General features: G+C 45.9%; 1 protein-coding gene across 1 annotated transcript; it reads right to left on the reverse strand.

Annotated features, from left to right (window-relative positions):
* Nucleotides 1-193: 193 nt before the first annotated feature.
* CNGA4 (cyclic nucleotide gated channel subunit alpha 4) lies at nucleotides 194-18,443 on the reverse strand. The gene is made up of 9 exons (XM_062197523.1): nucleotides 18,382-18,443; nucleotides 18,152-18,253; nucleotides 17,835-17,941; nucleotides 16,925-17,570; nucleotides 15,859-16,208; nucleotides 13,426-13,885; nucleotides 13,006-13,108; nucleotides 721-911; nucleotides 194-449 (listed from the first exon to the last, which is right to left on the reverse strand). The coding sequence occupies exons 1-9, from the start codon at nucleotides 18,441-18,443 to the stop codon at nucleotides 194-196; spliced, it is 2,277 nt and encodes a 758-aa protein (XP_062053507.1).
* Between the last annotated feature and the right edge of the window lie 3,354 nt (nucleotides 18,444-21,797).

Raw genomic sequence — 21,797 nt, forward strand, 5'->3', positions numbered from 1 at the left:
TTAGAGAGAAAGAATAGGGTCTGGATTTATGCGGAACTTGGAGAGCCCTTGTTCAATAAGTCTCTTGGAGAGAGGACATGCTCCAACTAGAGTTGAGTTTATAGGGGCTGAAACCTTGCAGAAGGGTTGAAGCTGGGATGGATGAGGATGTCCTCACCTGCTCCACCTTCCCTTCCACCTGGCACTGCCTGCTTTACCCATCAGAGAGCCCTGGACCAGAAGAGCTTGGTTTGCTGTTTATTCGGCTGGAGCACAGGTGGAGCTTTAGATAACCTGCTGAACCTTTCCCACATCGGATGGTTGTAGGATGTAAGGCCGAGGGAACAAAGAAAAGGTGGGGGAGCAGGAGTGGAAGTAGAACTAGATGAACATTCACTTGTTCAGCAAACCATTTTATAAGTAAGGGCTGTGCACTAGCTGTCCTATACAGTGTCCCTGAGTAGCACCAACTGTAATGAAAAATTTCCCAAGTATGCCAGTGATTGTAATGTATGACCATAAGTGCATCCACTAAAAAGCACAAATAAGAAATGTAGGAGTCATCTTTAATGCCTTACTCCCCTGTATCCCTCATTACTGTAATGGAGGATGTGATGCAAGCCAAGACTCATAGTCAAAAATGAAGGATTTATTCTTCAGTTGCTGAGAGTTCTGCTGGAATAGAGCCCTCAGCTGTCAGTCCCTTTCAGGAGTTGCCTGAGCAGAAGCAATCCAGCTTACCCAAAATCATGTTCCCTTTCTGGAGCACTGATCAGCTGAGAGGTATAAAGGTTAAGTGTCCTCATTCCCCTGGAGGACACCTCTGAAAGATGTTCATAACCCCAGAGCTCCTCATGGGGTTGACTGAGGCTTTTGTTGGGACGAAATGACTGCAGCGTCCCACTTTGTCCAACCTTATTTTCATCCTCTCTCTTTCACAGGTGTTGACTCCAAGAGCATTCATTAGTAAACATCCTTCACAGTAATCTCTGTTTTAGAGTCTGCTTCCTGGGAAATATGACTACATCATTCCCATATTCAATCATTCATGAAATCCTGTTGATTTTAGCTACCGAGTGCTACTTGCTTTGGTCAGCTTGTGCAGCTACTGATACTGGCCTAAAATCTCCTGCATTAGTTTTAGCCTCTTAAGGAATCACATTTAACTGATGACTCCTTACATACATCCTGCACCTTATAGTCAGAGTAATATGTGCAGAATACAAATCTGATTATGTTGTTCTTATGACTTTCAATTTTGGGATGGAGAAAACCTTTTAACAGGATCTACAAAGCCTTCATGATCTGGCTCCTGCTGACCTCTCTAGCCAGTTTATTTCAAGTCATTATGAATCTTGTTCTTTCTATTGTAGACATGATGGGCTTCCCTTACTTCCCACCCCATACCTCTTTTGTTGTTTGCAATATGTCCTCCAGTTACATGGCTTTTGCCATACTCTGGAGCATCTCTGGAAGCATCTCCTTTCCATTATTATCTAATTAATTTATTTATCTGATCTTAGCCCAAACAGTAATTTCTCAAAGATGATTCTCCTGGCTTCTTCTCCTGGGATAGGTGGAATTATAAAATGACCCCAGTGACTCTACCCTTGTATAATCTCCATGAGTATCTATCTATGATGAGGTACTATGCCCATATGTATTTTGTTATGACAAAGATATATTTCAGGTAGAATTAATGTTACTAATCAATTGACCTCAAGCTAGTGATATCATTCAACTAGTCTTAAACAAATTACAAGAGTAAAAGCTAATAGTTTTCAGCTGGGCACCAGCAGAAGAAATCTGAGAGACTGGAGGAGTTGGTAGGATTCAACACACTGTTGATGGCTCAAAGATGGAGGGGACCAAGTGGCAAGGAGTTGGGTAGCTGCTACTGGCTTGAGGATGGAGGAAGGCACAGGGAAAACACCTGAAAGAGGCCTTTGGCTGACAGCGGTCCTCAGGCAACAGCCAGCAAAAGAACAAGGCTGTCAGTGATTCTCCACTCCTCTAGAACATGATTCAGTCTGGCTGACATGTTGTGGTACCCTGGGCACAAAACCCAGCCACACCATGTAGATTTCTAACCAACAGATCTGTGAGTTAACAAACAGGTGTTGTGTAAAGCCACTAAGTGGATGTTACAGAATTAGTAGAAGAATAATGCTCTTTCCAATCAGGAGGCAGCAAAGGCAGACCTTTGCAAACCAGGCTAGGAAGAAGTGGGAACACAGGAAATCTGTTAAGATTTAGAAAGATTTGGCAAGATTGCAGTGGCAGGTAGTGTGGAAAGCAACTCAAGGGGCAACACTAATGGGACTGCATGAGAGTCATTCAGGTGAGAGGTGACAGTGGCTTGAACTAAAGTAATGAAAGTGGTAGAAAGGATGGATTCAGGATCTCTCTCTCTGTCTCTGTCTCTCTCTCTAAAGATCTATTTACTTATTTGAAAGCCAGAGTGACCGAGATCAATTATCTGCTGGTTTACTCCCCAGTTGGTTGCAATAGTAGAGAAATGGATCAGGCCAAAGCCAGGAACCAGGAACTCCATATGAGTCTCCCACATGTGTGACAGGGCCCAAGAACTTGCCATCAGCTTCTTCTTCCTCAGACATGTTAGCAAGGAGCTGGATTGGAAGCAGAAGAGCTGGGACTCAAATTGGTACTCTGATATGGGATGTAAGCTTGTAAACAGCCGCTTAACCTGCTGCACCACAACTCTGGCCTCTCAGCTCTCTTTAGGAGGGTAAAAGCCAAATTTAAATGGTTTGCATGAAGAGGGTAATGGGGAAGGAGGTAATAAACATTAGTAAGATTTCTGGTAACTGGGTAGCAACTGTATGATGATCACCTACTGTATTCCAGGCACGTTACCCTTAATTGCATTTATTCCTCACAGAGAACTATAAATACAGGACCAATGTCACTAACCATGATTTTAGATGGAAAAAACTGACAGAGAGAGAGAGAGAGAGAGAGAGAGAGAGAGAGAGAGAGAGAGAGAGTTTCAGTAACTTTCCTAAGGCCACAAAACTACTAGGTGAAAGAGCCAGAATTCAAAGTCAGCAATTTTAGAAATCAGGATTCAGCTCATACGATTCTGCATCCCACAGTAGAAGTCTTACTAAATTTCTTCAATCACCTTCTTTTTCTCATTTTACACAGTATTTTTTCTCAAATTTTCTGGACTCATAAAATCTCTAATTCAGTCTCCCATCCTGACACACACACACTCCTTTCACTTTCAATAAAATAACCTTGACTTCAACCAAGCAGAGAAAATAGTAACTAGCAGAGAGCAACTCCCACAAGAAAATCTGTTCTGTCGTGAATATGTTAAGTTTCAGATGCCAATTAGACATCTAAGAAGAAATTCCAGAAGAAATCTGAGCACACAGCTTGTGTAGGAAATAATGCAAACCACAGAATGAAGGAGAGTGTGTAGAATATACAGAAATAGAGACCAGATCAGATTTCTGGAGAAGACCACTGTTTAAAGACTGTATAGAGAAAGACAAGCCCATAAAAGAAATAGAGGAAGAGCAAACAGGGAGATAGGATGAAAAGGAGAGAGAAACAGCATGGAAGCAAAAGGAAAAGAGGCTCATGGAGAGAGTGATGGACTCATTGAAATGATGCTTCTGCATTGAGAAAATGAGGACTGAGAAGAGGGCTCTGAATTTAGTGATCTGATGATCTTTGGAAACCAGGAAAGAGCCATTTTGTGAGATTGCTGAGGCCAAAGAGTGAATGTACTGAAAATTGAATATGATGGGAGGAAATAGATTGAGTGACTTCAGGCAGGTGCTTTAGAAGTATAATTATTAAGGAAAAGAAAGCAGGGAGAACTAGAGGAGGATGAGGGAGGAAATATATTTTTAAGGATCGGAGGACCAGAATTTATTTATTTTTGCTGATAGAACTACTAGAATATATAAAAAGATTAAAGACACAGAGAGAGTGGTTCATTAATAAGGCAATGTTCCTGAGAAGTGAGACATGGAATCCAGAGCAGGAGGGGAGGGTCCTAGCTTTTGGTAGAGATTCAATCTCAATTGTAACAGGCAGTTAGTAGAAGAGGATGCTTGTAGATGAAAAATCATAGCTAAGCCAACCAGATGACAGCGATATTCCGATATGCTCTAGTTTTGTTTTTCTCTTTTTTTTACAGCCAAGTGTGGCTTTATGATAGGCAAGTGGCTGTGGGTGGAAGTGAAAACTGTATCTTCCAAATCAAGGTGTTAAAGGAGGGAAGTCTGTCTTCTTTTCTGCTGCAGGCTGATTGTGAATTTAAGGGTAAAGCTCATCTGATTACACAAGAAGAGCAACACACCAGGGATGGCAGAGTGACAAGAGGTCCTCCTTTACTGTCCAATCATTTTACCATCCGTAATAGCTTTTGTTACTACAACAAGATACCAAAGACAAGCTACTTATGAAGGAAAGAGATTTTATTTAGCTCACAGCTGTAGAGAAAAAAAAAAAAAGCCCAAACTCTAGTGAAGGCCCCAGGGTGGATGGCAGAGCACTTGTGGAGGAAGCATAAAAGTCAAACAGGAAGCAGAGAAAGTAGCAGGTGCAGGAGCGAGAAGGAGTTGGACAAGCAGCCTTTTATAATAACCCTCTGGAAAAAACTGCCTTTCAGGGTACACCCACCATGGTCTGAACACCTCCCTCTAGGCCCCACACTTCTTAAAGATTCCAGCACCTTCCAGTAGTGCCACCTGGGAACCAAACATTTGGCAGGCATTCAGCATTCAAATCACAGTGCCCTTCCTGGCTTTTCTGCAGGAATAAGAAACTACAATCTCATGTCCCTACATATTTTTTTCCTCTATCGTCATAGCAACCTAACCAACATCTTGACAAAAATAACAGACTGTAGATTTGATGGGGAGTTACTGTCTGATAATTCCTATTTTCCTTTTGAAGTTGGAGATCTGTGTGTGTGTGTGTGGGGGGGTGATTGGAAGTTTAAGAGACAGCATGGAGAACTGGCACTGTGGCATAGTGGGTAAAGCTGCTGCATCTCATATAGGCATCTGTTGGAGTCCCTGCTGCTCCACTTCCAATCCAGCTCTCTACTATGGGCTGGGAAAGCATTAGAAAATACCTAAGTCCTTGGGCCCTTACATCCACATGGCAGACCCAGAAGAAGCTCCTGGCTCCTGGCTTTGGATTGGCCCAGCTCCGGCCATTGTGGCCATTTGGGGTGTGATCCAGTAGATGGAAGACCTCTCTCTCTCTCTCTCCCTCTCTGTTTCTCTCTGTCTCTCTGTAACTGCCTTTCAAATAAATAAATATTTTTTTTAAAAAAAAGAGTCAATGTGACTTAAGAAAACTATATATAATAGGAGAAGGAAAGTGGAGACTAGAGAAATATAATAATGAGACAATAGGAATTTATAGAGAACTCACTTGAGTATTGATGACCGTGATTTTCTAGTGGTGTCAGTTTCTCTAGCAGAGCTCAGCTAGTTGGATGTAAGCATGGAGAATGTTGATGGTTAAGTTTATCCATTGCTGGAATTTTATTAGGAGTATATGATAGTAAATAAAAGAGACAAGTGTGAGATAATGGACCATGAAACCTCAGCTGGATTTGGAGAAGAAAGCATTGTGAGATGGGGGGAGGGAGCAAAGGCTAAAATGAGTAGTGGGTGGGCTCCTGAAGGTTTATAGTTGTCATCCATGAGTAAGGCAGGAGGGTAGCACAACGAATCAATTGAGGTTTGAGGAGCAGGGGTCTATTAGGAGAGAAGTTAGAGTGAGTCCAGGACCCCTAGTGTGTGTTATGTGAGTTGTGAGGGGATGAGAAGCCATATTGTCTGCAGAGGATAGACCATTTTTAGGGGACTGATGGTTGTAGTAATAATAGGAATTGGGAGAATGTTCAAAGAACATCAAAGGATATAAATGCTTGCTTGTCTTGGAAAAGAAGTTCCAGAAAACTAAACTCCATTGAAACTCTTAACACCATCAGTCTGGGTTAGGGATCTCTTCAGTGTGCTTCTGTAACTTCTCAATACAGTGATTCTCACAATTACTACAATTCTATGTGTTGTGATTGTCCTTTTTTTGTCTGTATTCCAAGGGTCTGATCCTGCTTTCGTGACTGTATTTGGAGGAAGAGCCTTTGAGGAGGTAATTAAGATTAAATGAGATCACAGAAGTGGGTCTCTAATCCAATAGGATGAGTGTCCTTATAAGAAAAGGAAGAGGTGCTAAATCAATCTCTCTCTATACTTCCCTCCCTCTCACCCCATTGTTCTCTCCCTCTCTCCACCATGCACAGAGGGAAGGCCATGTAAGGACATAGAAAAAAAGGCAGCTTCCTGTAAACCAGGAAGAGAGCCCTCACCAGAAAGAGGGAATGAAATACAGTGCTCATTTCTCAAAATCATGAAATCCCATCGATGCCAGGCATGAGCCAGCATTTGGAGGGAATGGACTTGCTCAGGGCACAGAATCTGGGAGGCTTTAGATCATAGCAGACAGGGCATGACAAAGTCCACATGGGCAGCCATCAGAGAGAGACCTGGATTTGTGTCCCAGAACAAGAAAGTTAACAGGGCGAGGCAGCAAGAGCAAGGTGACATGAAGGAGGACCAGCTTCCATCTGGGGAAGGCTGTCTTTCCAACTCAAGGCTAGACCTTCTAAGGCCTTTGTTATGATTTGCTTTGTGTTTTTGTAGTGGGTTTCTGGAACATCTAACTTGATTCTTACAGTCTGAACAATTTGCCTTACCCTTGGGGAAGTCTCAATCACCCATACCATACCACTGCTCCACCAGCCCAAGTGTGGGCACGTGATCCTTCTTTCAATATCTTATATCACCACTGAGATAAGAGGGGAACATTTAAATAACCCTTCAGTAAATGTTCAGGGAAAACAACCACAGAGAGGAGACTATGGTGCCTAATGCATAACCAGATAACCTGCTTTTTAAGGTATTGCTTATTCTAGGTAGCTTGCAGATCTACAAAATATCAGCTCTTCACTCAGCAGACCCAGAGATCAAACACACAGTAGCCTGGAGGTCATACAATGGACTCTGCCTCCAGTATCCCTGGATGGATGCATGCACATGCAGCTGAGATCCAGAGGTAGGAGAGAAGCCAGCCACAGCAAAGTCCTTGGGCTGTCCAGCTTGCCCATTTCCCTACCTTCCCAGCCCCTCCCACTGTGTTTGACTAGGGCTCCACCTCCTCACATCTTTCAAGGCTCTCTCTCTCTTCTCTGCATTTCTATGATGTGCAGATACGTGTTTGTGCTGAGCTCCTGCCCACACATTCCCTGCCTACGCAGTAGGCCCTTCTCTTGGGATAATTAAACAAAGAGATCAGGCTGAGAAGGCAGGCAGACTGGAGCCAGAACAGACAGAAATGTTGGAAGGAGAAAAGAAACCAAGCAAAGGGCTGGCTTCTAGGTCCCTGGGGCTTGTGCTGGGGGAGAGCCAACGCACACACCCAGGAGCTAGCTCTGGCCAGATGGTAATACTTGGTTTTAGACATGAGCCATCACAGGTGGGCCAAGAGCAGCCTGGGTCTTCCAGGTCAGGGTCTATCTTGAGGGTTAAAAAGCCAAAGGAAAGTCATTCAGAGTGAGGGCTTCAAAGAAGGCACCCAAGTTATTCACTGCTGGGGCCCCCATTGGACCTGCTAAAGAGAAAGCCTGAGGACAATGGGCAGAGGCACTGAGCTGGAACAGTAGTGTCAGACACACAGAGGATCCATGGGCCTCTGGATCCATGTGTTCTCTGGGAGAAAACACAAGGAATTTTCAGTCCACGGGGAGGGCAGTCCTGAATGTTCCCATCTATTCAATTGGTGCTGCCTTCAACAAGGCAGCTTTAGTCTGATTTGGAACAACTTCCTCAGTGCTTTCTGTCAGAATCACTGCGAATTTATCAGTCCTTGTGAAAATATCTAAACAAGAGTTTTACAGAACAATGGTGGTCACAATTCCCCAACATCATTACCTGTACCTAAGTTTCCATTTCTTCCTGAATGTTCTGTCAGCTTTTCAAAGCAGGGCAATCCTGTGACCTGGGAAGGAGCTGGAAGGGTGGGAAGGAGTGCCTTCCGCCCTCTGCTGGCCAGTCCTGGAGTTACCAGCCAAGGGTTTGGGCCAGGCAGGACTGGACGACCAGAGCAGTCAAAGGCACAACTGCTGAGAGAGGAACGTGTGTGGCAGATATAGCTTCCATTCATTTGGCCTAGCTATTAGGAGGCCTGCACCCCGTATCAGAGTGAAGGGGTTTGATACCTGGATTTAGCACCTGACTCCAGCTTCTTGCGAATGCACACCCTGGGAAGGAGTGGCAATGCCTCAAGTAATTGAGTTCCTGCCACACACATGGGAGACCTATTTTGAGTTCCAAGTTCTCTGATTTGCCCCTTCTGCTCCCTCTCAGTGTGGGACATTGGGAAGTAAACCAGCAGATGGGAGTGCTATTTCTACTTCTCTCTTCAGTAAATAATTAAAAATTTAAAAAGAAGAAATTGCTATCTGCCAGGCACTGGTGGGAAGTTTACATTAATTATCTCATTTACATTTTAATTCTCTAAGCATTTCTCGCAACAACCCTGAAAGATTTTTATGAAAATGGGTGAAAGTCCCCAGCTAATAAGTGATGTTTCAGAGCTCTGATTGGCTCCAAGTACAGGCTCTTCTCCATGTGCTGTACTTTAACACTTGCTCTGACGTGAGCCATAACTCTGGGCCCAACTCTAACCCAGCTTGACAATATATCTCCGAGCCTAACCTCAAGCCAAACCCTTGCTTCATCCCCAAACTAGAATCCAGCCCCTCCCCAGCTCTGATAGTTTATTTCCTCTGTCTTCAGTGGAAGAAAAGGGTGAGGCAGGTTGGGTGTGGGAGTGGGCTGAAGAAGTTTCTTGCAGGAAGTAACTAACTAGGAACACTCAGAGAAGGGGTGTACATCCCAAATCATGGCCAGGCTGAGGTATCCTGGGGTCATGACCCAAAGAGAGAAGTAAGGGAGGCCCTAGGTCCTGTGGGAAGGAGAAGGGCTGAACTGGAAGCAGCTGGGCTCTCAGCAGGAGGGACTTTGAACAGCCTTGCTGTCCCTGAAGCAATCTAGCAGTGTCTCCAAAATTCCTGCCCACTGCTCACAGCTGCACATGTACAGATCGGGGAGCTGCAATTGGTAGCTGTCCTCCAGAGCAGTGGGTGGTCTCTTGTCTTCGCCTGCAGCCTGGAGATCACCCTCCAGCACACTGGGCAACCTTGCCAGTGATTCAGAAACTGGCTCCTTCTGCCCTGGTTACCACAGTTACGGCTCACAATAGGCACCCTCGAGAAAGGAAGGAACTTTCCCGGCTTTGGCCTCAGTGTGAGGTAGCATCTTTCCTATTTTTTTTAAAGAACCAGCATAACAGACTTGGGTTTCATTCCACATGATTTAGGAGCCCTGTGATATTGTAAAGTTATCTAATCCCAGAGCTTCAGTTTCCTCATTTCAAAATGGAGTAGTAATGGCATCCACCTCAGACAGTTGTAAGGGTTAGTTGAGACAAGGCACTTAAGCCCAGGATCTCGTATAAAATAACTTCTCAATAAATAAAATCTAGTATTTTAGTTGCCCGATGGGCTTCAGTTTCATGGTCTGGAAAAATGAGCATCATAACCACTTAGACATCCCAACATTGTTAGCAAAACCAAAGGGGATAACCTATGTATAGCAATGTATTGTAAATTATTCTACAACAGTATGTAAAAAAAAAATGGGCATTGTGGCTGGTGCTGTGGTATAGTAGGCTAAGCCTTTGCCTGCAGTGCTGGCAGCCCATATGGGCACCGGTTCCTGTCCTGGCTGCTCCTCTTCTAATCCAGCTCTCTGCTATGGTCTGGGAAAGCAATAGAAGGTAGCCCAAGTGCTTGAGTCCCTGAACCTGCGTGGGAGACCCCGAACAAGTTCCTGGTTCCTGGCTTGGGATCAGCCCAGCTCTGGCCATTGCAGCCATTTGGGGGGTGAACCAGCGGATAGAAGATCTTTCTGTTTCACCCTCTCTCTGTCTGTAACTCTACCTCTCAAATAAATAAATCTTTTTTTTTAGATTTATTTATTTAATTTATTTGAAAGACAGAGTTACAGAGAGGTAGAGGCAGAGAGAGAGAGAAAGGTCTTCCATCTGCTGGTTCACTCTCCAAATGGCTGCTACAGCTAGAGCTGCACTGATCCCAAGCCAGGAATCAGGAGCTTCTTCCGGGTCTCCCACGTGGATGCAGGGGCCCAAGGACTGAAGTCATTTTCTACTGATTTCCCAGACTATAGCAGAGAGCTGGATCAGAAAAGGAGCAGCCAGGACATGAACCGGCGCCCATATGGAATGCCGGCACTGCTTTACCTACTACACCACAGCGCCAGCATGCTCTGGTCTTCTAACCACACTGGTTATACTGACATGTGCCTTGCTGAAGCCTACATGCCCCTGCAGTGTATTGCTCTGAGATTATAGAAACCTGCTCCAGCATGGTGATCACTCTCGTTTCCAAAGACCCAACTCCTTGTGCTCCTTATTCTGGGCCCTCTCTAGAAGTGGGGTCTGGGCTTCTTTCTTCCTCCAGAGACTCTGTGATAGAACTCTACCTCCTGTTACCTTTGGCTTCTGGTGTTATTTCCATGAACACAGCAAAAGGGACTTTGCAGATTACTTAACGTTAATCATCAACTGACCTGAAAATAGGGAGATTATCTAGATGAACCTAACCTGATCAGATGAGATTTAAAAAGCAGGGGGCTTTGTCAATCTGGTAGTAGAAGCTGAAAACTGAGATTTGAAGATTGAGATTTTATGTGTCTTTGTTGGTCTGCAGGGGCCACGTGTCAAGGAAATCAGGACCCCAGCCTTACAATCAAAAGGAACTGAGTCAACAATCTGAGTGGGCTTGGAAACAGGTTCTTCCCCACAACCTTAAGAGCCCAGTTCAGTGGACACCTTGATGTCAGTCTTGGGAAAATCTGAAAAAGCCTGGAATTCTGATTCACAGAACTGTGAGATAATCAATGGGTGCTGTTTCAAGTTACTAGATTTGGGAAAATATGTTACAGCAGCAAAAGAAAACTAATATAGCCCTCAAAAACCTCCTTTCTTTGCTTGGTCTTAGGGAATCTCCTCTCCTCTTAGGTTCAGAAGCTTCTGCCTCTTACAGTTGGGCCCTTGAAAACAATCTGGTACAATTTACCTCCAAGTGAATTGTTGGTGAAAACCTAGAAGCCCCCGCTTTCACAAACACAATCCAGGGCATGCTGTTCCTGGTCATTTCTGTTTTTATCACTTCAATTAGAAAAACTTCAGATTTAGGAGATGCAAAGATGTAGGTATTTTCTCATGATGGGAGGAGGGATCACATGAACAAAATTTCAAATGTGCATTTCAATAAATCTCCCTGCCACATATAAGTACTTACCTTAGCCTACTGCTCGATACATATTAATATTCTTTGGAATTAAATTATTGTATTTCTCTTGGCTATTCCAGGAACTGCCCACATTGATTTAATTCTACCCATCTTGACCCAAAATTGTAATCATCTTTACCCAGTGATGGAAATAGCCCCATAACTAGAGGACTCTACTGTGGAATTGCTGATCTTTAAGGTGTCTGAGGGTATGGGGGCTTCAGAATCTGATCTCCTTACTCTGAAACAGCAGAGGTATTTGGGCAAAATGTATGGCTGACCACAGAAAAGTTTTGATTCTGTAACCAGAATACGCCAGGCAACCAGTTATTACCTTCTTGTGCCATAGGCCAGGTTTGTATGAGGGGCATGTATTCTGTGACAGCCTTTGCTAAACACTGGCATGTACATTGCTGGGCATCCACAGAAATTTCCCTCTCAGCTCCCTAAATCCATAGGATACCACCAAAATGGCTTTCAGGGCATTCCTACCCATTCTAGTACAGGATTTGAGGGCAGAGATGGGAGAAAAACCTCTCAAGAAATTGACACACATCTTCCCTCAGCACACAAAGCCTCCATCTTCTTCAACTATCTTCTCCTTCACTAGCAAATATATATTTGGATACTTACTGTGTATCATGCAAAGTATTGGCCCAGAGAACACAGAGATGAAAAACTCAGACCCAGTGTCAGCTTTATGAATCTTTAATTTTGTGAGGAAGACAACACAAAATGACTATCACAAAGTAGATACATGTTTTAAAACATTTTTAAGTGCAATGACCATCATAATCTCTCCTGAGAGTAGAGGGTCGTTACTCAGTATACCTTTAAAATAAGTCCTGAGCACATTTTGAAACACCACTTGACACAGAGTAGACCTGAAGACTGGCCAGGCTGTGCAGGCACTGAAGTGGTGCCTCCTAGACCTCCTTCCAGGCTCACCACAGTTACCCCAAAACTTCCAATGCACTAGTCTCTAATTGTCCCTGAGCATGATATGCCACTCCCCCCAGGCTTGAGTCTCTACTCTATATTTTGGAACACCATGCAAAGAAGAGATGCTGGATTTCTACCAGCACCAAGGCCAGCCCCAATAATGGGGTTGGTAGAATAGGGTATGCTCCTGAGAACCACTGTCTCCCTGGAATCAGCCCTGAACGCAGGGAAGTGCTTCCCCAGTTTCCAGAGCTGGGCCAGGGCAAGAAAAAAGAAGCTGAGGTGTCTCCTCTGGCCCACCAAGCTGGATCAAACCCCTTAGGGTCACAGAATGCAGAACACACACTCAGGAGCAAGGTGCAAGGCCAGGGTGCGCATGTGAATATATCCATGGAATTTCATGAGGAAGACACACTCACAGCACTGTGATGCACAAGCCTGTTTTCTTTGGCTCAGTTCTTCAAGTCCCCCAGGCTCACTGAATCCAAGTCACCAGCCACCACACGGCTCATGTGACACTGTGACTCAGAATTGAGATAGAATTCATCCTCACCCACCATCAGCTTTCTCTTTTCTTTCCAGCCCCGCAAACGTTTAGTGAGGAAGCAAATACTTCAGTGAAGTGTAACTTGTAGGGTACCACTGTGACTCACCCATTTGAGGGAGCGTTTGAAGAGCCTTTTAGACAAAGACGACTCTGGGTGTGCTTTTGGGTTTTCACAAGCATGTGCACATCTCTGTAGGGTGTCTTTATGTCTGTTGGTGTGTGACTGTCAGCATTTGTGTATTTAGGAGGTGCATGACTACATGTGCATATGCTATCTTAGTGTAAAACTGTCTAGTGAAAAGCATGTGTGTTCTGAGAATGGAAACTCCAGAGTATTGTGTATGAGATGCACAGTTTGAGGCCAGCATGTGGATGTGCACTTGGTGTTTATGTGGGTGTACTGGAGAGTGAGAGATGAGCATGTGCTACATTCCTATTTTTAGCTGGGCATCTACAGCCCAATTCATTCCTGTCTCTGTGACCTGGCAGACAGCCTGGTAGAGTATCTGTAGTCAGGCTTTCCTACAGCCCTGGGCCTAGGGGTCCCTCCTGGCCAGTCCTTCCCTCTCCATCCTTGGAAGTCCCCTCGCCAGGCTCACCCTCGTCATCAGCCTCAGCCAGGTCCTCTGGCACTGGCCACTCTCGAGTCTGCCACTCCAGTCGTTCAATGCGGTAAGCGATCTTAAGGGCGCTGGACTCCAGTTCAGCCAGGAGGCGAGCGAACTTGGTCTGTAGATCATCAAGCTGTTGATCAAGGCCTCGTAGCCGGGACTCTGTGGCCTCCTGTAAGGCGATCTCAGCTGCCTCGGCATTCACGTCCAACTTATTCATTTTGAGCAGGATCTCACGGCCCTTCTCCTCCATGACGGTCTGGGCTTGTGGATACTCACTCAGCACCTCCCGCAGGTCCTCCTTGCTCAGGCAGAACAGATCTGAATAACCCAGGCTCTTGATATTGGCTGTGCGGCGGTTCCCAGACATGTTCCCTGTGGCCCATTGGCAGACAGATAGGAGGATAATTAACAGGGGTGCAAGGAACCAGCATTCTCGCCTCCTTGCTTATGGTTCTGAGCCCTTTTCTGCTTGGTGGGTATCACTGACCTGCCTAGAATTCATAGTCTAGAGGAGATAGACTTATAATGGGAGAGTGCCATGACAGACTGACTGGTGCAGGATAGACACAGGCATCAGCTACTGTGAGAAGAAAAGCAAAGAGCTCCTACCAAGCTGTAAGGCAGGGAATTTAGGAAAGCCTGGAGGAAGGGATGCCTGAGCTGAGTAGGAGTTAAGGAGAAGAAGAGGGGGAGGGTGTAGGGAGAGGGAAGCCTAGCCAGAAGGAGGAGCATTGAGCACAGGAAGAGAGGTAGAAAAGAGTCAGGTGGATTTAGAAATCAGCAGTTCTGAGTGGCTTAAGTTCAGGATGTGGAGAGAATGGAGAGAGGTAAGATCCAGGGCTTGCTAGGCCTTAGAAGTCACGGCAAGGCATTCAGACTTGATGCTGAGAGTAGTGGGAAACTATTGATACATTTTAAGCAGGAGAGCTATATGACTTTATTTGCATTTTAAATGAATGTTGGTGGAGTTTGGCAGGGAGGTAGGTTAGGCTGAATCCTTCAGTGTCTCAGAACTAGGAGGAATTTTTCAAAGATTATTTATTTGAAAGCCAGAGTTACACACACAGAGAAAGAGAGGCACAGAGAGAGAGAGAGAGAGAGAGAGAGAGAGAGAGAATCTTCTATTTGCTGGCTCACTCCCCAATTGGCAACAAATGGCCAGAGCTGTGCCAATTGGAAGCCTGAAGCCAGGAGCCTCCTCCAAGTCTCCCACATGGGTGCAGAAGCCCAAGGACTTGGTCATCTTCCACCACTCTCTGAGGCCACAGTAGAGAGCCGGATCAGAAGTGGAGCAGCCGGGACACAAACCGGTGCCCACGTGGGATGATGCCTGCACTGCAGCGGCGGCCTCACCCTCTATGCCACAGTGCTGGCTCCAACTAGAAGGAACTTAGAAAAGGGAAAATGAGCTACCATTTGTTGAACACTTGCTATGTGCCAGGCACTGCGCTTGGTATTTCATTCATGTAGCTCATTTAATCTCCCAAATAACTCTTTGTCTTAAATATTATCCTCATTGGAAAGGTGAAGAAATTGAGGCCTAAAAAAGGAAGTGACTTGTCCAAAGTCAAGCAGACAGAAACTGACCAGGATGTGGAGCTGGTGTGTGTAGGGGGCGGGTGACTGTCAGAAGACAGATGTGAGAGAACCTGTCTCCTGTCCACCTAGCTTCAATTGGTGATAATGTGCTTACCCTCTTTCCAGGTTTTCCTTTGCTCATAGCCTCAGCTTCTTTACCTGTGATTAGGCATAATGACTCCTTTTATACAGGCCTGGCCTGGAGTTGACAGTTAGTAAGTGGGAAGTTCTTCTCCTCGACCTTTCTTTCCACTTGGCCATGAGAAACTTGCTCCTTGTACTGATCTCAGCAATGTTTATTTATTACTTGTGAACCTTGGACAAATTATCAAACCTTCCTGAACTTGGATTTCCTTACCTTTAAAATGGGGACAAAGATAGTGTTCGTCTTACAGAACTGCTGTGAAAATCTAATGAGTTGATACATGCGAAGCAGTTAGAAAGGGGCATAGAGTATACAAGTCATAAACCTTAGCTATTATTATTATCTCCTTCATTTCCCACTGGTGTGTTGGTGTCTCACTCAGGTCAACACTTACAGAGCATGTCTACTCTCTCTTCCAAGGACCCATCCTGCTCACTGATTTGGCTCAGCTTCCCCTCAGGGAACAGATCCTCCATGTCCTGCTTCTTTCCTAAGCCCTCTGATGACTCAGGTAACTCCTTAACCCATAGGTTCTGCAGTACCATCTGGTCCCAGCACTGGGTTCTGCTCTCTGCATCCCCCTCCTTAGCCCTGTTCCCAGTACACATGCTAGGATGCTCACCTTTGATGTTGATGATGCTGATCTCCCCAAAGTAAAGCCCTGCACCCAGCACAGCATACTGTGTGACACCATCATCTGCCACCACGGCCAGCTGACCCTCACGGATGATATACATCTCTCGGCCAATGTCCCCTTTGCGGCATACGTATTCTCCTGGTGAGTAGGTCTGGGGCTGCAGCTTCAGCACCAGCTCCTCCAGCAGGCTGGCTTCACAGTTCTGGAAGATCTGTACCCGGCTCAGAGTAGACAGGTGTACAGACACAGCCACTTCTGCCCTCAGCCTCTCAGGCAGGTGTTGTAGGATGGCTACTTCATTGGTCATCTTTTTGTTGATCTGCAAGTGCTGGTACCTGTGGGTAAGCACAGTGCCATTTCTGTACCAGTCTCCAATGTGAGGACCTTCTTCACTCCTTCCAGCAGCTCAGCTTCAGTCAACAGCCCAACCACACTGAGCTCTCACAGTGGTCATGGGAGTACCTGAGACTTACCTCCTTTCCTGGTCACTGACGTGTTTAGATCTCTTCTACTTCACCAAGGGAATGAAAGTCTCCACCACTTGGCAAAGATTAAGATACCCTTTAACTTCAGTCAGGCTCTACCTTACCTAATAATCAGCGATTCTTATACCACTCCCACTATAGCTATTCCAGCCACCAAGCCCCCCATCCTCCCAAGAGGTCATTTGCTTTGGCTCCCCAACTTCACAACACTTCCGCTAGTTCAGTCCACAGGATAGAGCCTCATGACATGGTCAACAATCTGGTTATGGGCCATTCCCTGGGGGCACTGCCCTTCTCCATTCATTCCTTACAGAACCTTCTAACCCTTCCCAGGCAATAGCAGTTTCCATTCCCTGGTGTCCATATTATCACTCCTTGTGCAGGAGTCCCTCTCCCTATCAGTCTCTTAGCCACCTCTCTCCTAAGATTCCCTTAGTGGAGGACACTTCTTTCCAGGCCCACCCAGCAGACCCACCAATGGCTGTCACATTTTGACTGCCTTGTCTGACCTACTGGGCAGGTCCCATAGGTTCTCTGTGTCCTGGCCTGGATGCCCTCGTTCTCACCAGTCAATAACTCTTCGTTCCAGCCGGCGGTTGACATGCTGCAGCTTCATGTACTTCTTCACCAGCGCGTGGTCCGGGTAGAAAGCTGCGTCTGCTGTATTCATGTTGTAGATGACAGAGCTCATGCTGCCCATGATGGTGGCGAAACCCATGACAGCCAGCAGGAAGTCGCCCACCATGAAGAGGTACTCCTCCTCCCGGGCTGGCAGTGGCGTGTCGCCCACGGTGGTCAGGATCAGCGTGGAGAAGTAGAAGCTATAGAGGTACTGGCGCCTAAGGCGCTCAAAGCCAGGCTGTGCAGGATCCGGGTACACCCATGCGTCACGCCCGAAGCCCAGGTACCGGGACAGGGCAAAGTACAGGCAGCTGTTCCAGTGGATGACGACAAAAATGTAAAGCATCAGCTTGGCGATGCGGAAGGCGTTGGGATAAGCTGTGCGTGTCTCCGTGCGGTCAAAGGCCTCAAAGAGGCGGGGCACCCGGAGAAAGCGGTTCAGCCGCAGTGTGGGTGTATGTGGGCCCAGCCGCAGGTAGACCAGGTCCGTGGGCACCAGGGAAGCCAGGTCCAGCAAGAAGCTCCAGGAGCAGACATAGCGACTCGCGATCCTCCCTTTGTCCACTACTAGGATGCCTTGGTCTAAGAATCCTGGGTTGGGGTGGGGGTGAGAAAGGGACAGGCTGTGATCAATGTGGGTGACAGTGGGCAGGCCAGGGTAGGACAGGGAGACAGTCACAAAGACAGGAGAGGAGGAGGCTACTGCTCTAGGACTTCTGGGATGAACAGGGGGATGTCATCAAGCACAGAGTGATGTCATGGGGGAAGGAGGAGGCAAAAAGGAGTCCCTTGTTACTAAGAAGTTCTCTAAGGAAGGGAAGACTGAAGAAGGGTCAGGCCTAGGGGCTTGCTGACCTGTGTGGAAGCGCACTATGATGTCCAGTAGGTACAGTAGGTCACTCATGTAGTCCAGAATAAACCAGGCCACCAGATAACCATGCTGCAAGTCGGGAAAACAGGCTCTGTAGGGCAGGGGCAGGAGGTATTGACTTAAGGGCAGCCTCTGTGTAACACACGGTCCCCTTAGGCCTCTCAGCACTAGGCTTTGGGCCCTGCCACCGGTGCCCAACCTTCTTTTGGGTCCTGCACATTTTTTGAGCCCCACCCCTCACTTCTGCCTCATTTTCTTATGCCTCATGGTCACTTAAGGCCCCTTAGCACCCCTGCCAAACCTGCAGACGATGATGATGAGGTTATACATTACTGGTATGACCATTGTGTTCAGCCACCAGTAGTAGTAGTCTCCTGATGGGTCTAGGACAGGCAGCGACTTCCTGTAGGCAAGAAGGAATTTGGCAGACATTCAATGCTATGATTGTATCTGGAGGAGGCATCAAGAGATGGAATGAGGTTCCATCAAAAGAAGTAGACAGATGCAACACCAGGGACCAAGAATTCTCACCTGGCTTTGGAAGGGGCAGGTGGGCTGGATTCTGTTGTCTTCACCTTGCTGTCCTGGCTCATGGTTCTGTGGTCTGGTGCTGGGGTGTCAGGTATCTTTTGGCCTCTTTGCCAGCAGGTAGTTTCCGGAGGTGAGGATTAGTGCCTGACTGCTTGGAAGAGGCTTTCCCGAGGCTCCAGCTGTGACTGCTCTGTCTTGGAAGCTCTTAGCAACACATCTAGGGCTAGCAGCTACTGAAACAGTGGAGGCAGTGTATCTCCAGTGCCTGCCCTGTCTCCTAGGACTTGAACTTAACACCTGCAGAGCTAAACACCTCTAATGAGATCTCTAGAGAGGGTGGGGTGTGCATGCTTGATGGAAGCCTGGGCCTTGTTTCTGTCTTCCTCTTTCACTTCCTGTACCCCAAGCTGAGCTACATGGGGACCCTACAGTTCAGAATACGTAGATTCCAGTGTAGGCTCTGACGCTCACTGTTTTACTACATGCAAGTTATCTGCTTGGCCTTCATTACTAATTGACTTAACAAGTGTTTACTGAGTGGCTCATATGTGTCAGGTGCTAAACTAGTCTCCAGAGACAAGGAGATCCCTCTCACATCAGATGTGAGCTCTGTTTTCATTATCTGTGTCTTCATTGACATCCACATCCCTATGACCTCCTTCCCATTGGATGCCTTATGTGGTGCTTTGGTCCATGTGCTCTTCCTGTTGCCTCTGGTGCCTGATCCCACCAGCTATTTCATGTGTTTTCTGGATCCTCAGCTTCTTTCTACTTTTCCCTTTCTGTGAACATGCTTAAATCTCTCCCTCACCCAAATAAACAAAACCCCTATCCGTTCTTGTTCAACCTGTCCCTTTCATTACTATCATCTTTCTCAGCAAGTTATAATCAGAACTCCTGCCAAGTGGCAGGCTAAGTTGTGCTAATATTGGGGATAAAAGATGGATGAGACAAATTCCCTGCCCTCAACCCTCAGAAGTTCAGTCTAGAAGGGGAAATAGGTGCACAGATAATGAACAGCGGCCATAATTGCCATGGTGCTGGTGAGTACTCAATTAGATGCATACACAGACAGCTCTTCTAGTGCATAAGATGGGGCCCAACCGAGCCTGGGCTCTGTAGGATGAATAGAAGTTAAGTATAGAGATGATAGGGTAAAGAGTACTAGAGGCAGAGTGCACAGAATATATGCAAAGACCTGAAGATATTAGAAAGCAGGGGAGATCAGGGGGACATCAACTGAGCACTTTTAAAAGAGAGGACCTGGGGTGGGGGAGCAGTGGTGAGAGATGAGGTTGAGTGATGAGTAAAGGCCAGCTAAGGGAGACTTTTGTCAGCATGCTATCAAACTTGACCTTATGGCAATGGAGAATCTGTGTAGTGTTTTTCAGCTAAGGGGATAAGGTCAATTTGTGTATTTAGGGACTTTCTTGGGAGAAATATATTTAGTCCCTAATTTATTTTTTAAACCTTTTTCTCTTCATGGCTTCTATGACACTATACATTTTTTGTTTGCATCTTTTTAATATCTTTCATAAGAGCTTCTGCTCTCCCTTCTTTGCTGGTGTTTTTTAAGACTCTGTTGTTGCAGCTGGCGCTGTGGCATAGTAGGTTAAGCATTCACTTGAGGTGCTGGCATCCCATATGGGAACCAGTTCGAGTCCTAACTGCTCAACTTCTGATCCAGCTCCCTGCTGATGGCCTGGGAAAGCAGGAAAAGATGATCCAAGTGCTTGGGCCCCTGCACACACATGGGACACCTGTAAGAAGCTCCCGGCTCCCAGCTTTGGACCACCCCAGCTCTGACTGTTGCAGCCATTTGGGGAGTGAACCAGCAGATGGAAGACCTCTCCCTCTGTCTCTCCCTCTCTCTGTCTGTAACTTTGCCTTTCAAGTAAATAAATAAAATCTTAAAAAAAGAGACTCTGTTGTTATCCTCCTGACTCTTTCTGGATGATATCAGTCACCTAAAGGATTTTCTTTCCCATTTAATGGGTCCCAAGAACTCTCCCTGAACTACATGACTAACTGCTTACTGGAAGTCCCCACTTGAACATCCCCCAGTCACCTTCAACCCATTGGGTCCATAACTGGGCTTATTATCTCTTCTTACATCCTTTTTCTGCTAGAATCTCTATCTCTGTCCTTTCAGCCAAAACCCTAGGACCAGTATTTATTATTGTTATTGTATAACATTTATAAAAATAGCTTTATATAAACATAGCCACAAATTCTTTATTACTGCTCCCTGTTTCAACCAAGAGTATAGAATGAGAGATGTGTGACTTCTGAGGTTAGATCATAAAGGGCCATGCATCATTATTCTGGGTCTCTTGCAATGCTTAATGTCTGCTAGTTCCAGCCCAGGATGCTTCCTGTTGGAAACTAGCCACTACTTTGTGAGGCCCTATTTTTCTTTTTCTTTTTCTTTTTTTTTGAAGATTTACCTGTTTATTTATTTGAAAGTCAGAGTGTAAGAGAGGGATGGAAGGAGAAAGAAAGACAGAGAGACAGAGAGGTCTTTCATCTGCTGGTTCATTCCCCAAAAGGTTGCAACAGCCAGGGTTGGGCCAAGACAAAGCCAGGAGTGAACTCCATTCTTTTCTCTCATGTGGGTGGCAGGGGCCAAATCATTTTTGGGCCATCTTTTGCTGCCTTCCCAGGCACATTAGCAGGATTTTGGATCAGAAGTTGAGCAGGTAGAACTCAGACCAGGCCATAACACTGGCCCCTGTGGAGCTTTGACACTCCCAGCCCAGGCATGCAACTGAAGAAGCCTTCACACGACCCCAGCCACCAGGATCAAGTCATCTCCAGGTGTTCAAGTTTCCTAGCTGAGTCTCCAGACATCATGTAGCAGACAAGCCATTTCTGTTATGTCTTGTCTCAATTCCCAGAATCTGTGAGCATGAGAAAATGGTTGTGGTTTTACAACACTAAGTTTTGGGTGTGTTGTTACACAGCATAGTATCCAGAACAAAAAGACAACATAGAAAAGTGCACATTTCTTAAGATATGGCTTGGTAAATTTTCACAAAGTGAACACACCCATGTAATCAGCACTCAGATTAAGAAACAGAATATTGCCAGTGGCTCAGAAGCCTCGCTCTGCTTTCAGTCAATGCTTTCCCAAGGATAATTGCTATCCTGACTTTTAACATCATAGTTTAATTTTACCTGTTTTTAAATTTATATAAGCAAGCATCAGGTTTTAATCCTCCCTCTTATTTTCCTTTCTTATTCATCTACTCAAACTCTGGTAATCTACCTTCTAATGTCTCCATGTCCACTTCTCTACATTAGCAGCAAAGCCTATCAATGTGACCATGTAAAAATATTTTGTAGCTATTATCTGAAAGATAACATCTAAACACTTAACATGGCCTACAAAGCTCTCCAGTACCTGATGTCCACTG

The sequence above is a fragment of the Lepus europaeus genome, chromosome 7 (genome assembly GCF_033115175.1).
Source record: "Lepus europaeus isolate LE1 chromosome 7, mLepTim1.pri, whole genome shotgun sequence".
NCBI classification, from domain to species: Eukaryota; Metazoa; Chordata; class Mammalia; order Lagomorpha; family Leporidae; genus Lepus; species Lepus europaeus.